Source organism: Agelaius tricolor, unplaced genomic scaffold, assembly GCF_023055355.1.
Source record: "Agelaius tricolor isolate 1412-34295 unplaced genomic scaffold, bAgeTri1.0.p SCAF_6, whole genome shotgun sequence".
In the NCBI taxonomy this organism is placed as follows: Eukaryota; Metazoa; Chordata; class Aves; order Passeriformes; family Icteridae; genus Agelaius; species Agelaius tricolor.
In genome coordinates, this window is record NW_027269266.1 from 47616323 (window position 1) to 47635662 (window position 19340).

Consider the following 19340-nt stretch of genomic DNA (forward strand, 5'->3'; position numbering starts at 1 on the left):
CCAGGAGCCCGCGGCCGGGGTGCCTGCGAGCCCCTCCATCCGCAGCGCCTGTTCTCGAGCTCTATTTCCCGTTCCCCGGCGGGGGAAGAGGAGGGGCGGCGGCGGGGAGCCCTGTCGGGATCCCTCGGGACGGCGCGGGGGCGGCTGGAAAGCCCTGAGCAGGAGTGAGCGGCTCCCACTGAGCCCGTCACAGCAGCGCCGGGTTCCCTTCCCGCCGGGGCTTCCCCCTGCGGGGCCGCGAGTGCGCATGGGGGCGGCGGGCGCGGAGCCGGGAGCGCCGGGAGCGGCTCCATGAGGACAGCAGGCCTGTCCGCGCCCCCGCCGCCCGCCCTGCCCTGCCCGCGCTTCCGACCCTGAGGCCCTCGGCTCGCCTACGAAGAAACTTTTCCGCAGCGTCCGAAGATGGAGCCTGCTGGCATGGATTATTTCTGCGAGCAGGTACAGCAGAAGGACGTGGGCCGCAGGATGCAGGTCGGCCAAGAGCTGCTGGAGTACCTGGGCGACCCGGCGAGGTCCCCCGATCTGGAGCAGGACCAGCAGCGCCTTGACAAAGTGATCGACGAATTAACAGCGTGGGTCAACTCCAGTAATTTTAAGGTAAGGCTGCTCGGCGGGTCTCAGTCCAGGAAGACCATGATTCATCATGGTAGGGAGGTACAGAGCCCCGGGTTACTTTTTTAATCAGGTAAGAGCAGAAGTAAAACTACATTTGTGCCAGTATTATCCCTCCCCGCACAAAGGGGAATTCCGAAATTTTGGAAGGGTGGTTAATGTTTTATTGTTTCTATCCTTAAAAAAGCAGTAATATGGGTTTTGGTTTTGCCTTTATTGTTGGCTGGGTGGTGTTTTGGTTTTGGTTTGGATTTCAGGGTTTTTTCACGGCATTATGTTAAACCCCCTCACCCCTCCCCCCGCAACTATAAGGCTCACTCGGGTTGTGTTTCTTACTCAGAAACAAGAGAGATGATGATTATTTTTCTTATTTTTTCCTGGCTACCACTCCCCTTCCATGGTCTCTGCACTTGGGTGTAGTGTTTCATGGGGTTGCCATCGTTTTCTGCAGGCCGTAAAGAGTGCTGCTCCACCGGATTTGTATCACGCTGCGTGTATTTTAGGCGATTTAAGGAATAATTGGCTTCTTGGGGTTCCTACTGTGTGTTGAAAGTTGTTTATATCGTCTTTAGGTGACTTTCCCGTACCTGGGAAGTTATACAGTATCCTCACAGCGGCCCGATGATGACTCACGTTTCGCTTTTTCCTGTGTGCGTGTGTCTTTTAGACGGAGCCACGGGAAAAGAGCGATCACTCCCTCACACAGCGTTAACACTTGCGAGTTGTTCTGACGTCGGTCAGCCGATAAGGCGATTGACAGCGCAGTTTTTGTGCCAAGGACAATCGTGTTCGCATTGGCGATTTTTTAATTTTATTTATTTATTTTGAATTTCGCCCTCCCCGCGGTGCGTGTGCGCGGCGCGGCCGGGGCAGGCCCGTGCTGCCGCCGCCGGGGGGCGCTGCCGGGCCGCGCTGCGCGCCCGGGGCTCCCGGGCGGGCCCGCTCCGCCCTGCCCTGCCAGTGTGATCCGCCCGCACTTTGGACCTTTAAACTCGCTGCTCTGAGCTTGTTCTTGCCTTTTTTTTTTCTGTTTTCTGAGACAGAGGAGGAGGGCGCAGAGCAACCTCGAAGGGCAACGTGTTCCTGAAGTGGAATTTTTGTTTTCCTCCTCCATTTGCTTTAATCCACCAGTGTTTGCACGTAGCAACTTCTGAGATTGAGGTCTGAAAATAATAAAGGCTTAACTCTATTTGTGCATATGATTTATTTATTTTGGAAGCAGGTCTGTCAGTAAAGGTCGGGTTAGCTTGAGGAAGTAGCGTGTGCTGGACAAATATAATTTATTTGCCTTTAAATCCGTCATCTGAGGGTAGCTGGTGGTGAAAAAAATGATTAGTGCAAGACCTAGACAGGTTTTTAAAAATACTCTTTTTCGTGAAGAATGGTAGCTACTTACTTAACAGGGTAATGTAAGAGTTTCTTCCTGCACTTGTAAATTAACAGAATTAGGCATTAAGCCTGGAAATTCAATTTTCAAGATGTATTTTTAATAGTGCAAGACATTTTGTTTGCTGTTGATGTAGGGTGACAGAACTCCAGAGCTGTTGGGACTGTGGGATCAATGAGAACTAGGCAGCGCTCCACAAGCATCAGTCACAGAAGGGAGATCCCCTAGTCCAACCTCCCTGCTAAAGCAGGTTCACCAAGAGCAGGTTGCACAGAATCACAGCCAGGTGGGTTTTGAATATCTCCAGGAGAGACAACACAACCTCTCTGGGCAGCTTGTTCAAGTCCTCTGTCATCCTCAAAGTAAAGGAAATATTTCCCTTGTATTCAGATGGTGCTTTTGTGTTTCAGTTTGAGCCTGTTGCCCTTACGACATGGCTGGGTACCACTGAAAAGAGTCATGTAGAATGAGAGTATTACAAATTCTGAGAATTTTAAAGATAGCTTGCAAAATCATTACAGTATTTTTGTTACATCTTCTTTATGTCCACTTACTGGTGGCTCCTTGTTGTGTTTCAAAGCACGTCACATATGTTAGAGCATGGTGCTAGTCATGGGTTTGATTCCTCTAGGGGTCATCACTTCAGAGCTGGGCTTGATGATTCTTGTGGGTCCCTTCCAGCTTGGAAGATTCTGTGGCTATATTAATGGCAACAGCTCAAGATCTTGGGTGTTTTGCTCATGATCAGTACCAGTGTTCCTGGCTGTGGCAGTGACTGCCAGTGTGTGCTGCTTCAAAATGAAGATTAATATTCTAGAAAAATGGCATGTGTTTTATTTGTGTATTTTGTCTCATGCCAGCATAGATGTTACACATTTAGTTGTTGTGTCCTATTTTGTTATTACACTCAGGCCCTGAACAATAGAAAGTAATGAATGCCACAGACTCATGTGTCTTCTCAAAAAAAACCTAGTGATTTTTGATTGCTGTATTATTTAACATATTGTTAGTCACCCTCTACTGAGAAATGGATACATAGAGCACTTAACAGTTCTGCTTATTGTCTTTCTTTTGTATCTTGCTAAAGGTCTTGCAGGTCTCCAGAGTCCTAAAGTAATGAATCCCTCCCAGTTGACATGACTGGTGATATCACAAACGGTGATAATGGCTGGAGACTCAGAACTGCTGAGCTAGATGAATTGGAGATACAAGTGGGGAATGCTGGAGGAAATTTTGATGGAGAGCATTATTTCTGCTTGTGGTGATGGGTATGGATAATAAGGGGATAACCAATGTGACTTGCCCTGAATGTGCCATATTTTTTATTCCCACTGAAAGCTCAGTTCTTGCATGCAGTGTACTCTGCTGACTATAGTGAAATTGGAGATGCATGATCTGAGAGCTCTGGTCTCAACTCTTAAGCTGTGCCTGTGAAGAGAAAACTTTCTATGATATGCCACCCTAGAAAGTTTTTGGCTCATGTAACCAGAAGGGAAAGACTCTGGAGGAGTAATAGAGTGTTGGCTTGACAGGCTTGATAGTGAGTGGGGAAAAAAGAGAATAAGCATTCAGTAAACAAGCTGGACTCAATGATCTTAAAGGCGTTTTCCTAAGCGATTCTTAATTCTAAATGTGGGCTAGTTATCAGCAAGGTTGAATTAACCCATCCCCAAAAGATTTTGGCCACATAAAACAGAGAGTGCTTTTGCTGTTCTGAAGTTTGCAAATCTTTATAGTTATTTAATAAACAACCTGGCAATTCCATACTGAGAGAGCAGATAGGAAAATTTCTGAGTTCGTCTAGCTCATTGAAGTGGAAAACACAATTACTAGGTTGAGTTACTGGTAAAACAAAAAGGTGGGATTAAGAATGTGTTGACTCATCTGCAGGTGGTTCAGGGTTGTAGCGAAAATTGGTTGCAGAACATAGGGAATGACCTAGAGAGAGATGAGTCAATGTTGAATTATGAGGACTTCAGTTGCGATGTGTATGCAGTGATGGATTGGCGTACAAAGACTCTCAAAAGCTTTGCAACATCAGGGAGTATACAGAAGATGTGCATAATTTAAACTTTTATTTTGTATCTCACTAGAATAGAATTCCCCACTGAACTCAAAATTGGTTGCTTGGTGATCTGGTTTATTTTGTATTGGTTGGGTCTAATCTCTCTCCTACAATGCAGAGATTTGTGGTTTTGGGTATATGTCAGACCCTATCCCCTCTTCCTCAGCTGTTTTCCCAAGGCTATGAGGAGTAAGAGTAGGTGAGTTGAATGCAAATTATTAAGAGTTGAGTGGTAGAATTATTCTGCTGGTATTTGGTCTCAATCTGAAATATTTAGCAGTCTCAGGAAATGAGAACAGTGCTACTTTTTCTGTTTGGACTCTCAGGTGAACTTCAAATAGTAAATGAGTTACCCATTCTGAGCGTGGTACTACTGCTAGATACTTGCTGGTGTTACTGGGTTAGCCTGGATCTTCATCTATGTATACATGGGTTTTGTTTAACACATGTGTTAGTTCTCTCTCATGCTCCGTAGTCACTTGAAATAATTACAAGATTATCTAACTGTGCAGTCTGGTGACTCAAACTGTTCTGTGTCTGACTCAAGTAATCTGGAAATCTGCTTTGAACTCCTGCTGAAGAGATGTGGGATGGGGAAATACTGCTTTTAATGTAGAGCTTTGCAAATTTACTCTTGGTTGTTAGTATGTTGTCGAGTCTTTTAAGAACGCCAAAATTGAACAATTACTCTCATTAAAATTATTGTTGAGCAACAAAGCCACCTTTTGGTTCTTAAAAGAAATCACACCTGATCAGAACTTAGAAAAAAACTATGACTAAAATGGTGTTAGTTTCTCCAGGTAGTTTTATATGAGAAGAGTAATCAGGAATGTTTGTGACTACAAGTCACTTTTGGATTTCTTACCTTTGTGGTCAATATCTTAGCTTGTTTTATTCCTCAGCTGCAGTAGAAAAGTAATTAGTAATCACTAGTTTTATGCCAGAGCAGCAGATTGTTTGCCATGGGAAAAAGAAAATCTGATTTCACTCTATTTCTTTCTGATAGTGTGGATAAGCTGTTTCTTTTAGGCAAATCCTTGGAATTATCTCTTATTCTATGCATCTTGAAGAGTGAGATTTTTCTGAGGTTTGTCTCAATGCCAAATACCAAAAGATACTAAAATACCAGTAATGTTGGTGTTGCATTTTTGTATTTCCTTGGTTTGGCAAGTATTTATTTTGGTTTGTCTTTAGTTCAACAAAAGGCCAGCAGGAGGAGCTTTCAATTTCCAGAAAGGAAGAGAAGATTTGAAGTGTAATTTTGCAGTAGGTAAAGACAAATGGTTGGGATGCTTGTCTGAAGTACTTGCAGAGAGATGACAGCAGTTAAAACTTGGCTGACCACACATATGTGTGCGAAGTGGAACCTACAATATAAAATTACCTGAATACAGTGGAGATACTGAGATCTGAAAAAAGAGAGTTCAGAGATAAAACATGTAGAGTTGGACATTTAATTAGAAATGACCAAATGCACAAATGCAGGATGTGGGGTGTGTGTGTAGCAGACCTTAGGAAGAAAATGTGTGGGTTGTTTTGGAGCTGAAGTTGAACACAAGCCAACATATGCTACACAAAAGGCAAATGCCGTAGTGACATAGTGAGTTGTAGGACTGTAAGATGCAGGACAGAGAAATGGAATAAAAGAGGACCCTGCTAAACATTAATTTTCAGTTACAGTGTAGATTCCAGTATTTCCTTAATCTTTGTTAGCAAATGCTGGTAATTTAAATGTCTTTGTTGAAGAATAAAACTTTGACTTTGAACTCTTTGCTGAATTTCATTCTTTTTTTCTTCAAGTTTTGTTTGATCTTGGCTGTGTGGGAGCTACTTTCTTTTTTCTATGTAGTGAGAATGTGGTTTGTCCTGTCCATGTGTGAATCCAATTTTAGTTTTCAAATTCAATTATTTGATTTCTTCTTGAGTAATAATTACTATTTTTAATGTAATATTTATGTTCTCTTCATGATACATTAGGTGTAATGGAGTATTAGCCAAATAATCAAGCAGATCTCCTGAAGACAAGGGACACTTCCAAGAAGTTTTAATTATTTTAATTAAAATTAATTTTATCTGGTCTTTAGTTGGGAATGGGGAATATGTAGTCTTAAAGTCTCAGGCATCTCCTTCAGAGGTGGAATTGACAGTTCTCAGTTGTCTTGCAGCTTCAGTTTGTGTTATCCAGCCTAACTGTACTCGCTGTTGAAACTGCAGCTCAGCTGCTCATGGGGCCAGGTGTTCTGTTCTCACTGTTGTTCCTGAGGCACTTAACGTTTTGTCAATGTTCAATTCATTTCCCAGTGTTTCAGCAAGCTGATTTGACTCATGTTACAGGCGATTTCAGTGCACCAGATCAAATGCATCTGCAGGCCAAGAGGGATAACAGGAGCGTCACTTTTAGCCTGCAGTTTGATTGATTTGGGTGTGGGTAGAGAGCCTTTCCAAGCCCTGTGCAGTGTGTCAGAGGAGAGGTGCGTCCTTCAGAGCAGAGCTGGCAGCAGTCAGGGCGTGTGAGCCCAGCGATTTTAGCAGCTTTGCTGACTGAAGCAGTTTCTGTCCCTGGCTTAGGAGTGGTGCTGGTGCGTCATGCCTGCATGGCTCTGATGGCAGTGCTTGTGAGGCTGCCCAGCTAGCAGGCTCAGGGGGGAGACATGGCTCAGGAGGTGCCTTCTCTTGTTCTTTGTTGTGCTGGTTCCCTAAAGTGGGCTGCAGTTCAGCTGCGTGAATGCTGCTCTTCCCCACAGCAGAGAAGCTGCTGCAGAGGTGGGAGTAAGTAGCAGAGAATGGGGGTCACTGTATGTTTGATACAATTTAAATAAGAGGAAATGGGAAAGGAAATTAGAGACCTTGGGCACAAAAAGAATTAAATTCTTTTGAAAGAACCAAGTCCTGAAATAAAGTGTTTCTTTGTTTTGCACCATCAATGTGCTTAGAAAGGCTTTCGACTGCAATTTTCTTCGGGGAAAAAAGTTTTTTAATTAATTATTTATTCAAAAGAGAAATGCCATACATCTCATTGTCTTCCCACTGAATCTTGCTTTTAAAGAGGCTCCGTTTTGAAACTTTATGTGCTGCACTAGAAAAAGTTTTAGCCAGACAATCTCAAAAACAAATGGCTTACAATGTCAAGTGTTGCTGCATGTACTTTTGGGTTTTGCTCATGGTCCTTGGAACAATGTTTATGAAAAATTTCTTACAATAGGTAAGGGAAGAATGTTTAATCCACATGTGAAGTAAACTGGAGATGCTCCTGTAATGGATCAAGCAGGAGGCAGTACACAAATTTTAGAATACTGTATTGTCCACATAATACAGAACAGTTCGGAGATCATGCTTGCAGTCTGAATTCAGTTTGAAGATGATGAAAGATTTTAAAATAACAGAAGGTTGTAAGCTTTTTTTTTCCAGTGATCATTTTGAGTGTTACATCAATGTGTTCTAAGAATCAATTCTTAGAATTGGCTAAATGTCTCTTAATTAATGTGAGCAGACAAGATAGGAAGCTAAAGTTCCCAACTTGGGGAAAGGGCATTAAAGCATATTTCCGTTTATTTTTAATAACCTCTACAATTTTTTATGAGACCACTTTGCTTGCTTGTTCTGGCTGCAGTGCAGGAGAGGTCAACATAACAGGGACATTGCAGAATTGTGCCTCTTGGGAGGTCCCCTGAAGAAGCCAAGCCTTTCAGTGCAGAAATACACTTGTCACTCTCTAGATAAATACAGGTGATTCATTCAGCAATCCTCTGGTAGTGTGGATGCACTGCATCACTGAAATATTCTGTGGTTGGCCATCACAGGAGAATTGTGAAGGAAAGGTTATCAGAGGTTTGATAGTCTGTTGTATTGCACTAGTTTATTTAGTTGTTGTTTTGCACTGGAGATTTGCACTGAGTAGTCTTTATATTGCACTGAATAGTTTATGTTATATCACATGGTTTGTTCACACCGATTCTTACAATAGTCTATACCCCTTTTGAGACAATGAAGTTGCAGCTGATAGGTAGTTTAACAGTAACAAAGATGGGACGCTTAGGAGAATCTTACCTTGTAGTCCAAAATATAGTTGCAAAACATCATTTTGAAGGCAGTAGCCTTGCATTTTTAGGTAGAGGGGGCTCTGCATTTGCTAATGAACTTGGACTCCAGTTGTTGATCTTGAAGACTTTTTTAGATACCAGCAACTCTGCTCTCTCCATGCAATGTGATGTGATACGTATTAAGAAAAAAATCATACCATTGGAATTGGAAGTGTGTCATTAGTGCTTTGAAGGTGAAAGAAAAGCAAGAGAATGGAAATAATGCTTTCTTGTCAGCTAAAATATCTACAGTATAGATAATGTGTGTGGTAGCTTCAGCAGCTGGGTCTGCAGTTTTTGCTTCTGTCAGCAGAGGCAGCTGTCCAACTGCTGCTGAGGGGCAGGGAGAATGGAGTCTGAAGATGTTGTGGCTGGGACTGAAAAACCACACAGGTTGAAGAAATGACCCAGAAAAATGGAAGTGTCCTTCTGCTCATGGGGCCAAGGGCATGCTTAAGTATCTGCAAGCTTTTGAGTTAAGGGAGGGAATGGAGTATGGATAGATCTCTGCAGATGGGGGAAGTGGATAGAATTGAAGTGGGAAACAGTAAAGGGAGCAAGAAATATGGAATAGGGGAGCAGAAGTGTGTCCTGAAAGATGAATAGAGAGAACTAAGAATATGAAACTTGAAGAAGTGAAGTACAAGATAGTGCATGAACATAAATATTTTTGTTTCACGTTGAGCTGCTTGCAAGGTTCTTGAGATTATGAGAATTAAGAACAGTGTACCTTGTGTCTTGACTGACAATACTTTAAAAAAAATCATCCCATGAAGTTTTTGCATGTATCTTGTTCCAGCAGTACAGTGCTGGAACAATGCTTGCTCTTGCAGGGCGTAGTTGTTTGGCATGCTGTGTCCTGTTTGTCGGTAGTTGTTAGTGATACCACAGCTGTCCCCATGGTGACAGGAAGTCCAATGCCTTAAATTCATTCTTTGGAGTCCCAGATAGGGACCTCCATAATTCCCCCATTAGATTCTCATGACTAGTTCACAGATCCTGTTCTACAGAACCCATATTTCCATATACAGTTCAGAGATCCTATGACCAAATCCAAGGACATTTGTATTAAGGTCATTTGGCAAGTTACACAAGTAGAGATGTTTTCCTGGTAGTGTCCTGCTCCTAGCTGTCCCCCACAGGGATAGGAAATTACAGAACCACAATGAAAATAACAGTAAGTATGCATGGTTATCCAGGTATGGTTTGAAGTATTTCTTTTTCTAGGAGAAAACTTAGGTGCCTGGAAGTTGTCCACAGAAGGGCAGGGGAAGTGCTGGAAAGTGTGTGCAGAAGGAGAGCTGGAAAAAGATCAAGTTTGCAGAGCAAGAATAGGCTCAATTACTAATCACTGGTTCTATTCATAATCGTTTTTTGGTTGGAACATCTTGATTTCACTAAAGAGTCTGGTCTTTTTTTATCCAGAACAGATAAAATATTTCTCAGTTGGTTTGGCAACTTTGTTGTGATCTGAGAAGTCAAGGATAGGCTTAATACTGGCTTGTTAAAGAATAGCAAATAACCAACTCTAGTTCAAATGAGCCTAAATTTCTTTTTCCCTATGAACTTTAAAAGCACTGTTTAAATGCCTCAGACAATGGTAAACTGATGAATCACTCTCAACATACAAAGGCTCTTTCTAGACAGCGAGCAAAAGGCTTAATGAATGCAGAGTAAGAAACAAATCCATTGATTTTAATCCCAGAAGGCATTCATCCTTCATTGGAGCTGTTGGGGAAAGAGCAATGATGCTGGTGAAAGGTTTTTCTGTTGATAGTGGAGAGCCTGTGTTGGTAAATGGTCCCACACAGTGCCTCAGAACCTGGAACCTCTTTGTTGCAGGTCTTCTGCAGAACCTCTAAGTTCTTCCTCCATTTACAATTTTTTATTTTTTTTTTAAATGATGTTTACATGACCCCGTATAAATCTGGAGCTCTTTCCAAAGGGCTGCTTGAATACTGCACAGATGATACCTACCAGGAGATGCTGAAGCTTAGAGCATTGTGTATCAGAACAGAGAAATATTAAAACTGATGTACAAAACCCAGCAGGTGGTAGTTCACTTGCTATCCTCTGTAGTTGTGTGGTACAGCTGACTTGTTTTGTGATGTGGAATGAAAGCTAATTTTGTAGCTAGAGCAGTTTTCCATTACTTCAGCTTGTGGCCACACTGACATTTTAACTCTTCAGTTATTGTGACTTTTCAAACCTGTTACCTTTTCAGAGTTGCAGACTACAGAAAACTTTGCATGAGGTAAAGCTCATGCACGTGTGCTTTACTCTAAGTTTCTGAGTTCTTCATGAGGATGGAAGTCTTCAAGACAGATTTTGCAAAGATAATCTAATGTGTGGAGAAGAGAGAAACTTTTAAAAATGTATCTTAACAGATGAAAAGGCTCCTGTTTTGTGCAAAACACTTGCATGGAAAGGTACCTTAAAGTTGTCAGTGCAAGTCTCAGGTGGGTTTGTAGTCAGGAGAAAGAAGCATAGGAAAACTGTGGCTCCAGAAGGAATTTATTTCTTTCAGACATTCGTTTTTAGACAGAGCTTTTGACTATGGTTTCATATTGCTTGATAAGCTGGAAAGTAACATTTAAGGAAAAACCTTGTGGAAAGCCTTGACATTACCACAAAAGCTAATTTATATGTCTTTTTTTTGTCTAAGTAAGTTACTAGCTATAGTATTCCATTTCCCTAATATGTAGATAGTTACTTGTTGGCAATATATTAATTTAAGCCAGTGATGCCATCTATTTATATATATATTATCCTGAGTTTTATTATGTAATAGAATTGTGTCTGGGTGAGTTGTACTAACTACCAACTAAGTTTTATATCTCCTTTTTAAAAGAAGATCTGTTGTGCAAATACCGAATTTATTAAAACCAGCTTCATTGTGTGGTTGTTTCTAATCCTAGGTTTTTTGAGGGCCTTATTTTTCTAGTTTTCTGTAGAAACAAGGCTTGCATGATGCTGTGTGCGTGGGCCATGTGTATCACATGCATATCCAGTCTGATTTTCTTCTGGCCTTCTGCCTAGTGTGGACAATTGAGACAGATAGGGATCTTAAGGAAACAGAGGGGTCCAAAAAATGCAGATCCAAATGTTATGAAAATAAACAGCTAATAAAGGAGAGGAATTCTAGTCATGAGTTCATGGGGGAAAACGTGCAGTACATGTCTTACTAGAAAATAAAGAGGAGGAAAAGCTCTAAGGAACACCCAAGCTTGAGGAGGTTGTTCCTTTGACAAATGGTTGTTCCATTTGCACCTTCATGGGCAGCAGCATATTGGGGTAACTACAAGTTGTGAAAATGCAGGTTCTGGTGTTCCTTATGAGCTATTGTAGGAAATACAGAAGGAGGTATTGGAACAATATGCAGGATAGTAAACAGCAAAAGAAGTGTCCCTACTTCTTAAAATAATTTTGTCCAATTGATAATTTCTGTTTGTGTTTTTGTTTCTGTATTAGTGGATATTGTTGTCTCATCTGGTTGCTGTGCCTGAATGGGAAATTCCTCAAAACTCCAGTAGTATTTTGCATTTCCTTTTTTTTTTTTCTGTTTTGGTTTAGTTTTTGTTTTGGGTGTTTTTTTTTTTTTTCATTATTGTGGGTTGAGTTGGTTTCTGTTTTGGTTTAGTTTTTCTTGTTGTTTTCATTTGGTTTTAGGGGGGGTTCTTTATTATATGTTAATGATCAAATGAAAAATTAAGCTTCCCTAGTTTAACAAGCAAGTGGAAAAATGGTCTACTCTGGACCACTAGGGAAAGCAGAATTAGCTTCTCAATTATTTTCTTTGGGGAGTTTGGAAAATGATGTAATGACCTTAGTGGATGAGCTAAGTGGCCAGAAGTAAGCTCCTGGAGGAAGCTCTTAGCATCTGGGAAACGTTTAAAACATGTCTTTGTTTGGGTTTTGTGGTTGAAAATAGGAAAACATTGGATTTCTAATACTTATTTTCTTCTGTTTTAAGACAAGAATTGAAAATCTGAATTGCTCTGGTATATGTAAATAAACTTGATCCATTTCAAACATATTTTGATAACTTTGTCTTGATAGGAACTTTGAAAGAATTGTTAGCTCTTCAACTGAAACTTTAAGATAGCTTTTCAGCATACTTGCATTTCTATGCTTAAGTTATTTGCAATATATTCTAAAAATTATTTGCAATATATTCTAAAAACCAGATCAAAATCATTGATCTGGTTTATAATATCTAATGCTTTTGTTTCAACAGGTAGCACTACTGGGATTAGATGTTTTAGGTGCCCTTGTGGACAGACTATCAGGACGCTTTAAACCCTATATAGGAACTGGTAAGTGAAATACAACTTTTTTTCCTAAGACCAAACAGTAAAAGACACTTCCCCCCTCTCCTAGGAGCTGAAGTGGAACATGTTGAAAACTTCTTGAGCTAATTATAATGTACTGGCAGGCATTTTACTGGTGTTGGAATTGAAATAATTATATAGTAGCATGTCAGTATTCATTTGTCACTGATTTCTTAGGTGGTGGTTAGGACTTTTTAAAGGTTCCAGGAGTGCCTTTCCAGTAATTATTTCCATGCTATATAGTTGCTTACCACTCCCTGAGACAGTCATCTAAAATTTACATTGAAACACAAGTCTTACCTTCAACTTGTGTTAAAGATGGAAGGTTTTATTTGCAGATCACTTTAATCAGAGCTTTATGCCTGCTGAAGCCTGTAGTCTCAGAGGATTATGTGGTCCACCTTCTGTTAGATAACTTGGCTGTAGCTTTTAGTAGTCTAAAGTTTTTATGGGATGAAAAAAAGTACTAACTCTTATTCCTATGTGAAATGTTTACTCAAATGAATTTCAGATTAATGGATTTACATGCGTTGGACTATGAGACCTTTTTTCTGGGAGGTACAAGCAAACTACACTTATCAACTCATTTTACTGCTGGCTTTGAAAAGAGCTAGTGATATTAGGATATTAATGTTGGTTTTATAGCACTGGCTGTTTTTGACAGAAGCTTCTAGTGAATGTCCTTTTTCAAAATTTGAGTAAGTTACATCATTTTCCCTGATCCCCAGCTATCTCAAATTGTCTGTCAAAATTTTATGTGTCTAGTTTTGTTATTAAGAGCTTTGAAATAAAATTTCAAAGTTCAGGAATACAAAGTATAATTTATGACAAGCTGCTAACTAAATTAATTGAAAGCTTACTTCAGTATTCTGTGGAGCTACTGCAGTAGCGTGCTACAGAATTGAAATCTGTTTTGTTGTGGAGAGCTTCTCTTTGGCTGGTTAATTTTGTATTGGAGCAGTGTAAGGGAACTGGAGGCATATTGTGCTATGCACAGTATTGATTTTTGAATAGTCTCCATTTGTAGCTATAAACACTGTTTTGCTCCAGAGTTTGGCTAAGTTTTGGTTTTTATTTTAAGACTCTGTAAAACCTAAAATTACAGTCACATTATTAAAGGATGGTTGGGAAGCTTATTCAGTTTTTCTCTGTTGTTTTAAGTATGAACTATCTGAGAATAGTTTGAAAATCCTCTTGTGGATTTGGGCTTTTCTTGTCACAGTAGTTGAGTGAGACTATGTGCAAACTGCATATTTAAATTTCAGTAGTATTTATATTGAAAAGCAGAGGAGAGAGAGAGAGTACTGGCACTGGGTGACCGCTGAACACACATAACATCTGAAGCTGTGTATTCTCAAAGTATTTTTCAGTTAAGCTAAGAAGCAGTGCTTTCAACTGAAACTGATCCTCAGAGCATCTCCAGTATCAAGACTTCTAGAATATGCAAGTTACTGTTGTTCATGATCAACTTCTGTATAAACAAACCTAATAGTCACAGAAATCTTAGTCTCAGTAAAGGCAGAAAACAGTATTTTAGCTTACTTTTAAAAAGAGTGATATGAATTCTCCTCAGTTGTTAGCTCTCTCTCCAAGTTTCATAACACGATCGGAATATCATTCAGTTTTTGTCAGTGAAGCAGTAATATAAAAACATTATTGTAACTGTATCAGGTTTCTGTAGTCCAGGGCTTATGAGAATAATTAAAAGTACATTGGTGAAGCAGAGAACTGCTTCCTTCAAAAAAACTTAAAGAACTTAAGGAGTTTCTTAAATCATGTTCTGTTGACTCTGCAGATTTGTCTTCTAATGTAATCTGACTCTAGTAAGTCAGACCAAAGACTTGTATTTGACAGTGATTTGTTTGCAGATGCCTGAGAAGAAAGTAAGGACAGGAGAAACAGGCAGTGATAACTCCTTCATCAGTAGGAGTTGTCAGCAGTCTTACAGGTTAGGGCCAGCTGAGGCACATGGTATCTTCAGTGTCTGCCCTTTCACTTTGTTTTCCTACAGCTTTTTCTGTTTAGTTTCTGACCCACATTTGGGTTTTGCAGTGTTCTGTAGAAGTACTTAAGTATGCAAAACTTGTTTGGGCTGATTGCCTGAAAAACTTGGTGCTTGCTAGATCTTGTGTTAGAGAGGTGAGCCAACATTTCGTACCTTCCTGACTGCCAGTTTCTATTTATTGATCTCTTCCATGCCTGTCCTCTGCTATCCCTCCCTCTGCCTCAGCTCAAAGACACAATGGAGCTGTTTCTTGTATATACCTGTTTGCCCTTTCAGTGCCTTTCTGTTGTGGGTGCATTTGAGTTAAGGAAGCCATATCTGTCACACCATACCAGAGAGGTGACATATGTTCATAGTGGTGCAATTGTATTTGTTTGTATTTGTCATCTATTACTTTTGTAGTTATTGATTATAGATTCCTCTGTTGCATAGCTGCTTCCTGAAAATTGACCTAATACATGCATGAGACTGTCTACTACAACACCCTGTTTCCTGTGCAGTGATGGGGGATTTGGGGCCCGCTCTTCAGGGCAGTGTCTTTGCTCCATGCCTCTGTCCTTAGGGCAAGACCCCTTCTTGAGAGCTGTGTGAAAGTCCAACTGCACTCTGTTAGCTGAGTTACCTTCTGCACAGGTGTTTGCAGAGAGCTCTTACAGCCCTGTGAGGTACCACTTCATTCTTTTCATTTGACTTCCCAGACGCTTCTCCAGCTTGTAGCACTACAGTGCGTAGTTGTGACCCAAATAGGGCACCTAGTATTTGGCCTTGTTGAACCTCATACAATCCATATCCACAGTTATGCATTTGACAAGAAGCAAGTATTCTATGCAAACTGCCATTTTAGGGGGGGTTTTGTTGTTTTTTTCTTTTTTTTTTTAAGCTTGGTTATGTCCAGTTAAGTGATTCTTTGATCTGAACATTGTTAGTGAGGTAAATAATCGTGTATTGTGGATGTGCAGTGCATTCAGGTGATATGAGGAGAACACAAAAATCATGGAATTAAGCTTGAAAATGTTGGGAAATTTGTAAGCAAAGTAGTTCAGCTAAGCAGCAAGTTCTTCAGGTCCCACAGACCATCTTAATAGTAATTTGTAGGGTAGGCTTTTACTTTCTCTATTTTGGTCAAATAAATGTAAATGTATTACTTTTTGCAGGCAAACATAACAGAATTTTTCCAGGGAATTCAATTATTACTTTGAAATATTCAAACTATAGTTAACTTCTCATTTATTGCAGTAAGCTATTGTAGGTACTTCCATTCTCAAAAAAAATAGGGATTCCACCATAACTACAGCAAAGCAGGATAGATGTAAAATACCTACCTGCTTTGTTCTCTGCTTTTTTTAAAATACAATGCAGCCTCTTTTCTATGTAAAGCTTCAATTTTACAGCTGTTTTCACTTATAACATACCTGCAACCTTAAATGTATTTTTCTTTTAATAAACAGTGTTTTATTTTGGTGACCCTGAGATGGTTTTATTTGTGATTCAGATCTCAGTTAATGATGGAAGTATAATAACACATTATCCAACTGCAATATGGGAAAACGTATTCGACCTTTTCCCACCCCATCCCAATTTAATTTCCTGTTCTGTTTTGATGGGGGTGGATTTCCTTAAGTGCAGAGGACAGCTAATGTCACTGAATATTCACCCCCTTAAACATTACAGGCTTCTGCTATGAAGTGAAAAACATGAATGCTTTACTATTACTTCAGTCTTTTCAACCTACATATATTTACATTTGGGCAAAACCAATACAAAAGTGGTAGAGCAGATACCTTCCAGTATTCCAAAGAGCATGTATTGAAGAATAATGCCTGATAAGAGACTTAATTCAGTTTCCTAGGCAACTGTCCAATGTTGCACTAAATTTCTTATAAGGTGTTACCCTCTTATGATTAACAACAATGAGCGTGCTCTGCAGCTGGCATCAGTGTTCTGGGAGTCTAGACACACAAATTTGGAATCTTTCTTTTAGTACTTCCACTTAAAATCTTTGAAAATACTTTGAAAGCAATAAATACCGGGGTATGTGTTCTTTCATAAGACTGTGTTTGTATTCTGGGAAAAATAAAGCAGTGTTTGAGTGTTACATCTTTTGGTATTTAAAACTACTGCTTGTTCTGTGATTAAAAGAGATTTTACATAAGAGTACATAATTACTATATCACAGTCTCTTTTCCCAGGTGATGACATAATTATTAAAATAATTGTATATATCCAAAATAAAAGAGACAATTAGAATTATGGGCATATGTGTCTGATGATAGGATTTCTGGGAAAAGTGTCTGCTCAGACTTTTAGTTTTGTTGTCTAAAACAAGTGAATATGACTTGGCCTTCTCCTTATTGTCAAAAGGAAAAGAAAGAATATAGTAAAGGTATTACTAAAATAATTAAAATAATACAGTAAAGGAAACAGAATTTGTTTCAGTTTTACAGTGCAGTATTAAACCATGACATATTTTTCTGCATATATTGAACTGTCCATTAGTCTGTTACATAACTGTATTGTCACTAGCTTTTACATACAACCCTACAAAATGTTGCAAAATATTGTACTTACCTGAAAATTAAAGGAAATGTAATTGACAGTTAAAATGACGACACAGATTATATTTGTGTATGTACCTGTATGTAAAAGTCCCAATAGGGATACACATTTTACACACAAAAACTCCATATGTAAATGTGTTTATATGTCTAATAGTAGTTTCAAATTTATCTTACTATGAAAAGAAACCACCGGGCAAAAATAGTTTTGGAAGATAGTTGTAGTGCCATATATTAACATGTGAAACAAATTTTAAGTGTTTAAATTTTTTACCAGGTAGTTTCTAGAAGTGTTGGAAGAGCGTTTAAATTAGTGTCCTCAGACTAATTGAAACGCTCCATCAAATTTATTGTACCAATGAAGCCTGCAACTGTGGCTGAAGAGTGCACCCATCCAGAACATGAGCAGTGGCTTAAAAACTGGCTGGCTGGCTGAGCCCAGAGGTTGATGGTCAGTGGAGTTAAATCCAGTTGGTGACTGGTGGCAAGTGTATTCCCTAGGACTCAGCACTGGGGCTGGTTCTGTTTAATATTTTTATCCATTATCTGGACAAGGGAATGAAAGGCACACTCAGACAGTTAGAAGATCAGACCAAGCTGGGCAGGAGTGTTGATCTGCAGGAGGGTAGGAGGGCTCTGCAGAGGGGTCAGGACAGGCTGGAGCAGCAGGTTGAGGCCAATGGTTTGAGGGTCAGCAAGGCCAAATGCCAAGTCCTGCACTTGGGTCACAACAAGCCCAGGCAGAGCTGCAGGAAGAGCACCTGGGAGTGTTGGTTGACAGTGGCTGAACATGAGCCAGTGTGTGCCCAGGTGGCCTGGAAGGTAAGTGGTGTCCTGGCCTGTATCAGGAGTAGTGTGAGCAGCAGGAGCAGGGCAGTGATTGTCCCCTGTACTTGGCACTGGTGAGGCCACACCTCGAATCCTGTGTCCAGTTTTGGGCTCCTCGCTGCTAGAAGGACATTGAGGGGCTGGAGCATGTCCAGAGAAGGGCAGCAAAGCTGGGGAAGGGGCTGATGAGGAACAGCTGTGGATTCTGTAGCCTGGAGAAAAGGAGGCTCGGGGTGACCTTATTGCTCTCTGTAACTACCTGCAAGGAGGTTGTAGCAAGGTGGAGGTTGGTCTCTTCACCCAAGAGACAAGTGATAGGACAAAAGGAAATGGCCTCAAGTTGTGCCAGGGGAGATTTAGATAGGATATGAGGAAAAATGTTGTCAAGCACTGTTACTGGCCAGGGAAGAGGGTGAGTCACCACCCCTGGAGGTATTTGAAAGTCTCCTGTAGATGTGACACTGAGGGACAAGGTTTAGTGGTGGCCTTGACAATGTTGGGTTAGTGGTTCGCTATGATGATCTTAAAAGAGCTTTTCTGACTTAAATGGTTCTGTGTTACCTGATGTATTTTAAAGCAGTTGTAAGGGCTTGCAACATGCCTTAAGTTTTTGAGTGAATTTGATTTGAAAGCAGTTAGTCCAAGAATTTGGAAATACTTGTTTGAGGAAATCAGTGTTTAGTAAGTGACACCCAAATTGTAAGTTTTTGCTTTTTCTCTTACTTAATGATTGAATGTTTGGGTGGAAAAGACTCAAGTGTGCAGTTTATTCAAGCTGTGACTCTCTAATAAGTGGTTTTAATGTGGTATGGAGAAATGCTTTGAAAATCCATGAAATCCATGAAGACCAAGAACTGTATTAGGATGAGCTACCATGGATATATGACATGCAAAAAAATGCTGGATCTTCAGGTGTTAGTTCCTGACTTAATTTTATTCTTATTTTTCATTTTGATTAATTTAATTGAAATGTTGAGACTAAAGGCATGTTCTGCTGAGGATTCAAGATTAAAAATGCTTGCAGAACAACTACACATAAAACTTGGAATAATTAGGTTGGAAGGGACCTTCAAAATTATCTGTTCCGTGTCTTAGCTTAAAAAATGGCCCAGCTATGCCGTTAGAGAAAACTTGGAAATTAAATAACTCAAGAAACTGAGTTGTTCAGATAAAGTAAAGCAGGCTTTTCTATTTATATAAAAGATGTCTTGTCTCAAGGATGCCTTGTTGCATCTAAAGGCAAGTCAGGTGTTTTGTCTGATATTGCCTTTTCATTTTATAGCTTACTGACCTCAGGAAAAGCTGTGTTAGATTGTTGTAGGATTTTCTTAAACAATAAAATGCTGACTGTTTCATTTTTTTTTTTCTTTTTTGGAAAAGGCATTTAGTGGATAGCCCATTATTTGTATTTTTTTTTCCTCCATAATAGCTGCTTTTATATTTTTAGATGTAACAAAAATACTGACTTCCTACAACAC

General features: G+C 40.0%; 1 protein-coding gene across 22 annotated transcripts in view; it reads left to right on the forward strand.

Moving 5' to 3' along the window:
- The first annotated feature begins 383 nt into the window (after positions 1–383).
- Positions 384–19340, forward strand: part of CLASP2 (cytoplasmic linker associated protein 2) — a 145970-nt gene continuing 127013 nt past the window's right edge. For 11 of the 22 annotated variants that reach the window (XM_071429709.1, XM_071429712.1, XM_071429713.1 and 8 more), the window contains exons 1-2: positions 388–597; positions 12381–12459. In XM_071429709.1, coding sequence (XP_071285810.1) covers positions 403–597; positions 12381–12459 — 274 coding nt within the window. In that variant the 5' untranslated portion in view covers positions 388–402. Of the gene's footprint in view, positions 598–12380; positions 12460–19340 lie in introns of all 22 variants that reach the window. The other 11 variants (XM_071429702.1, XM_071429707.1, XM_071429716.1 and 8 more) reach the window with 4 other exon arrangements.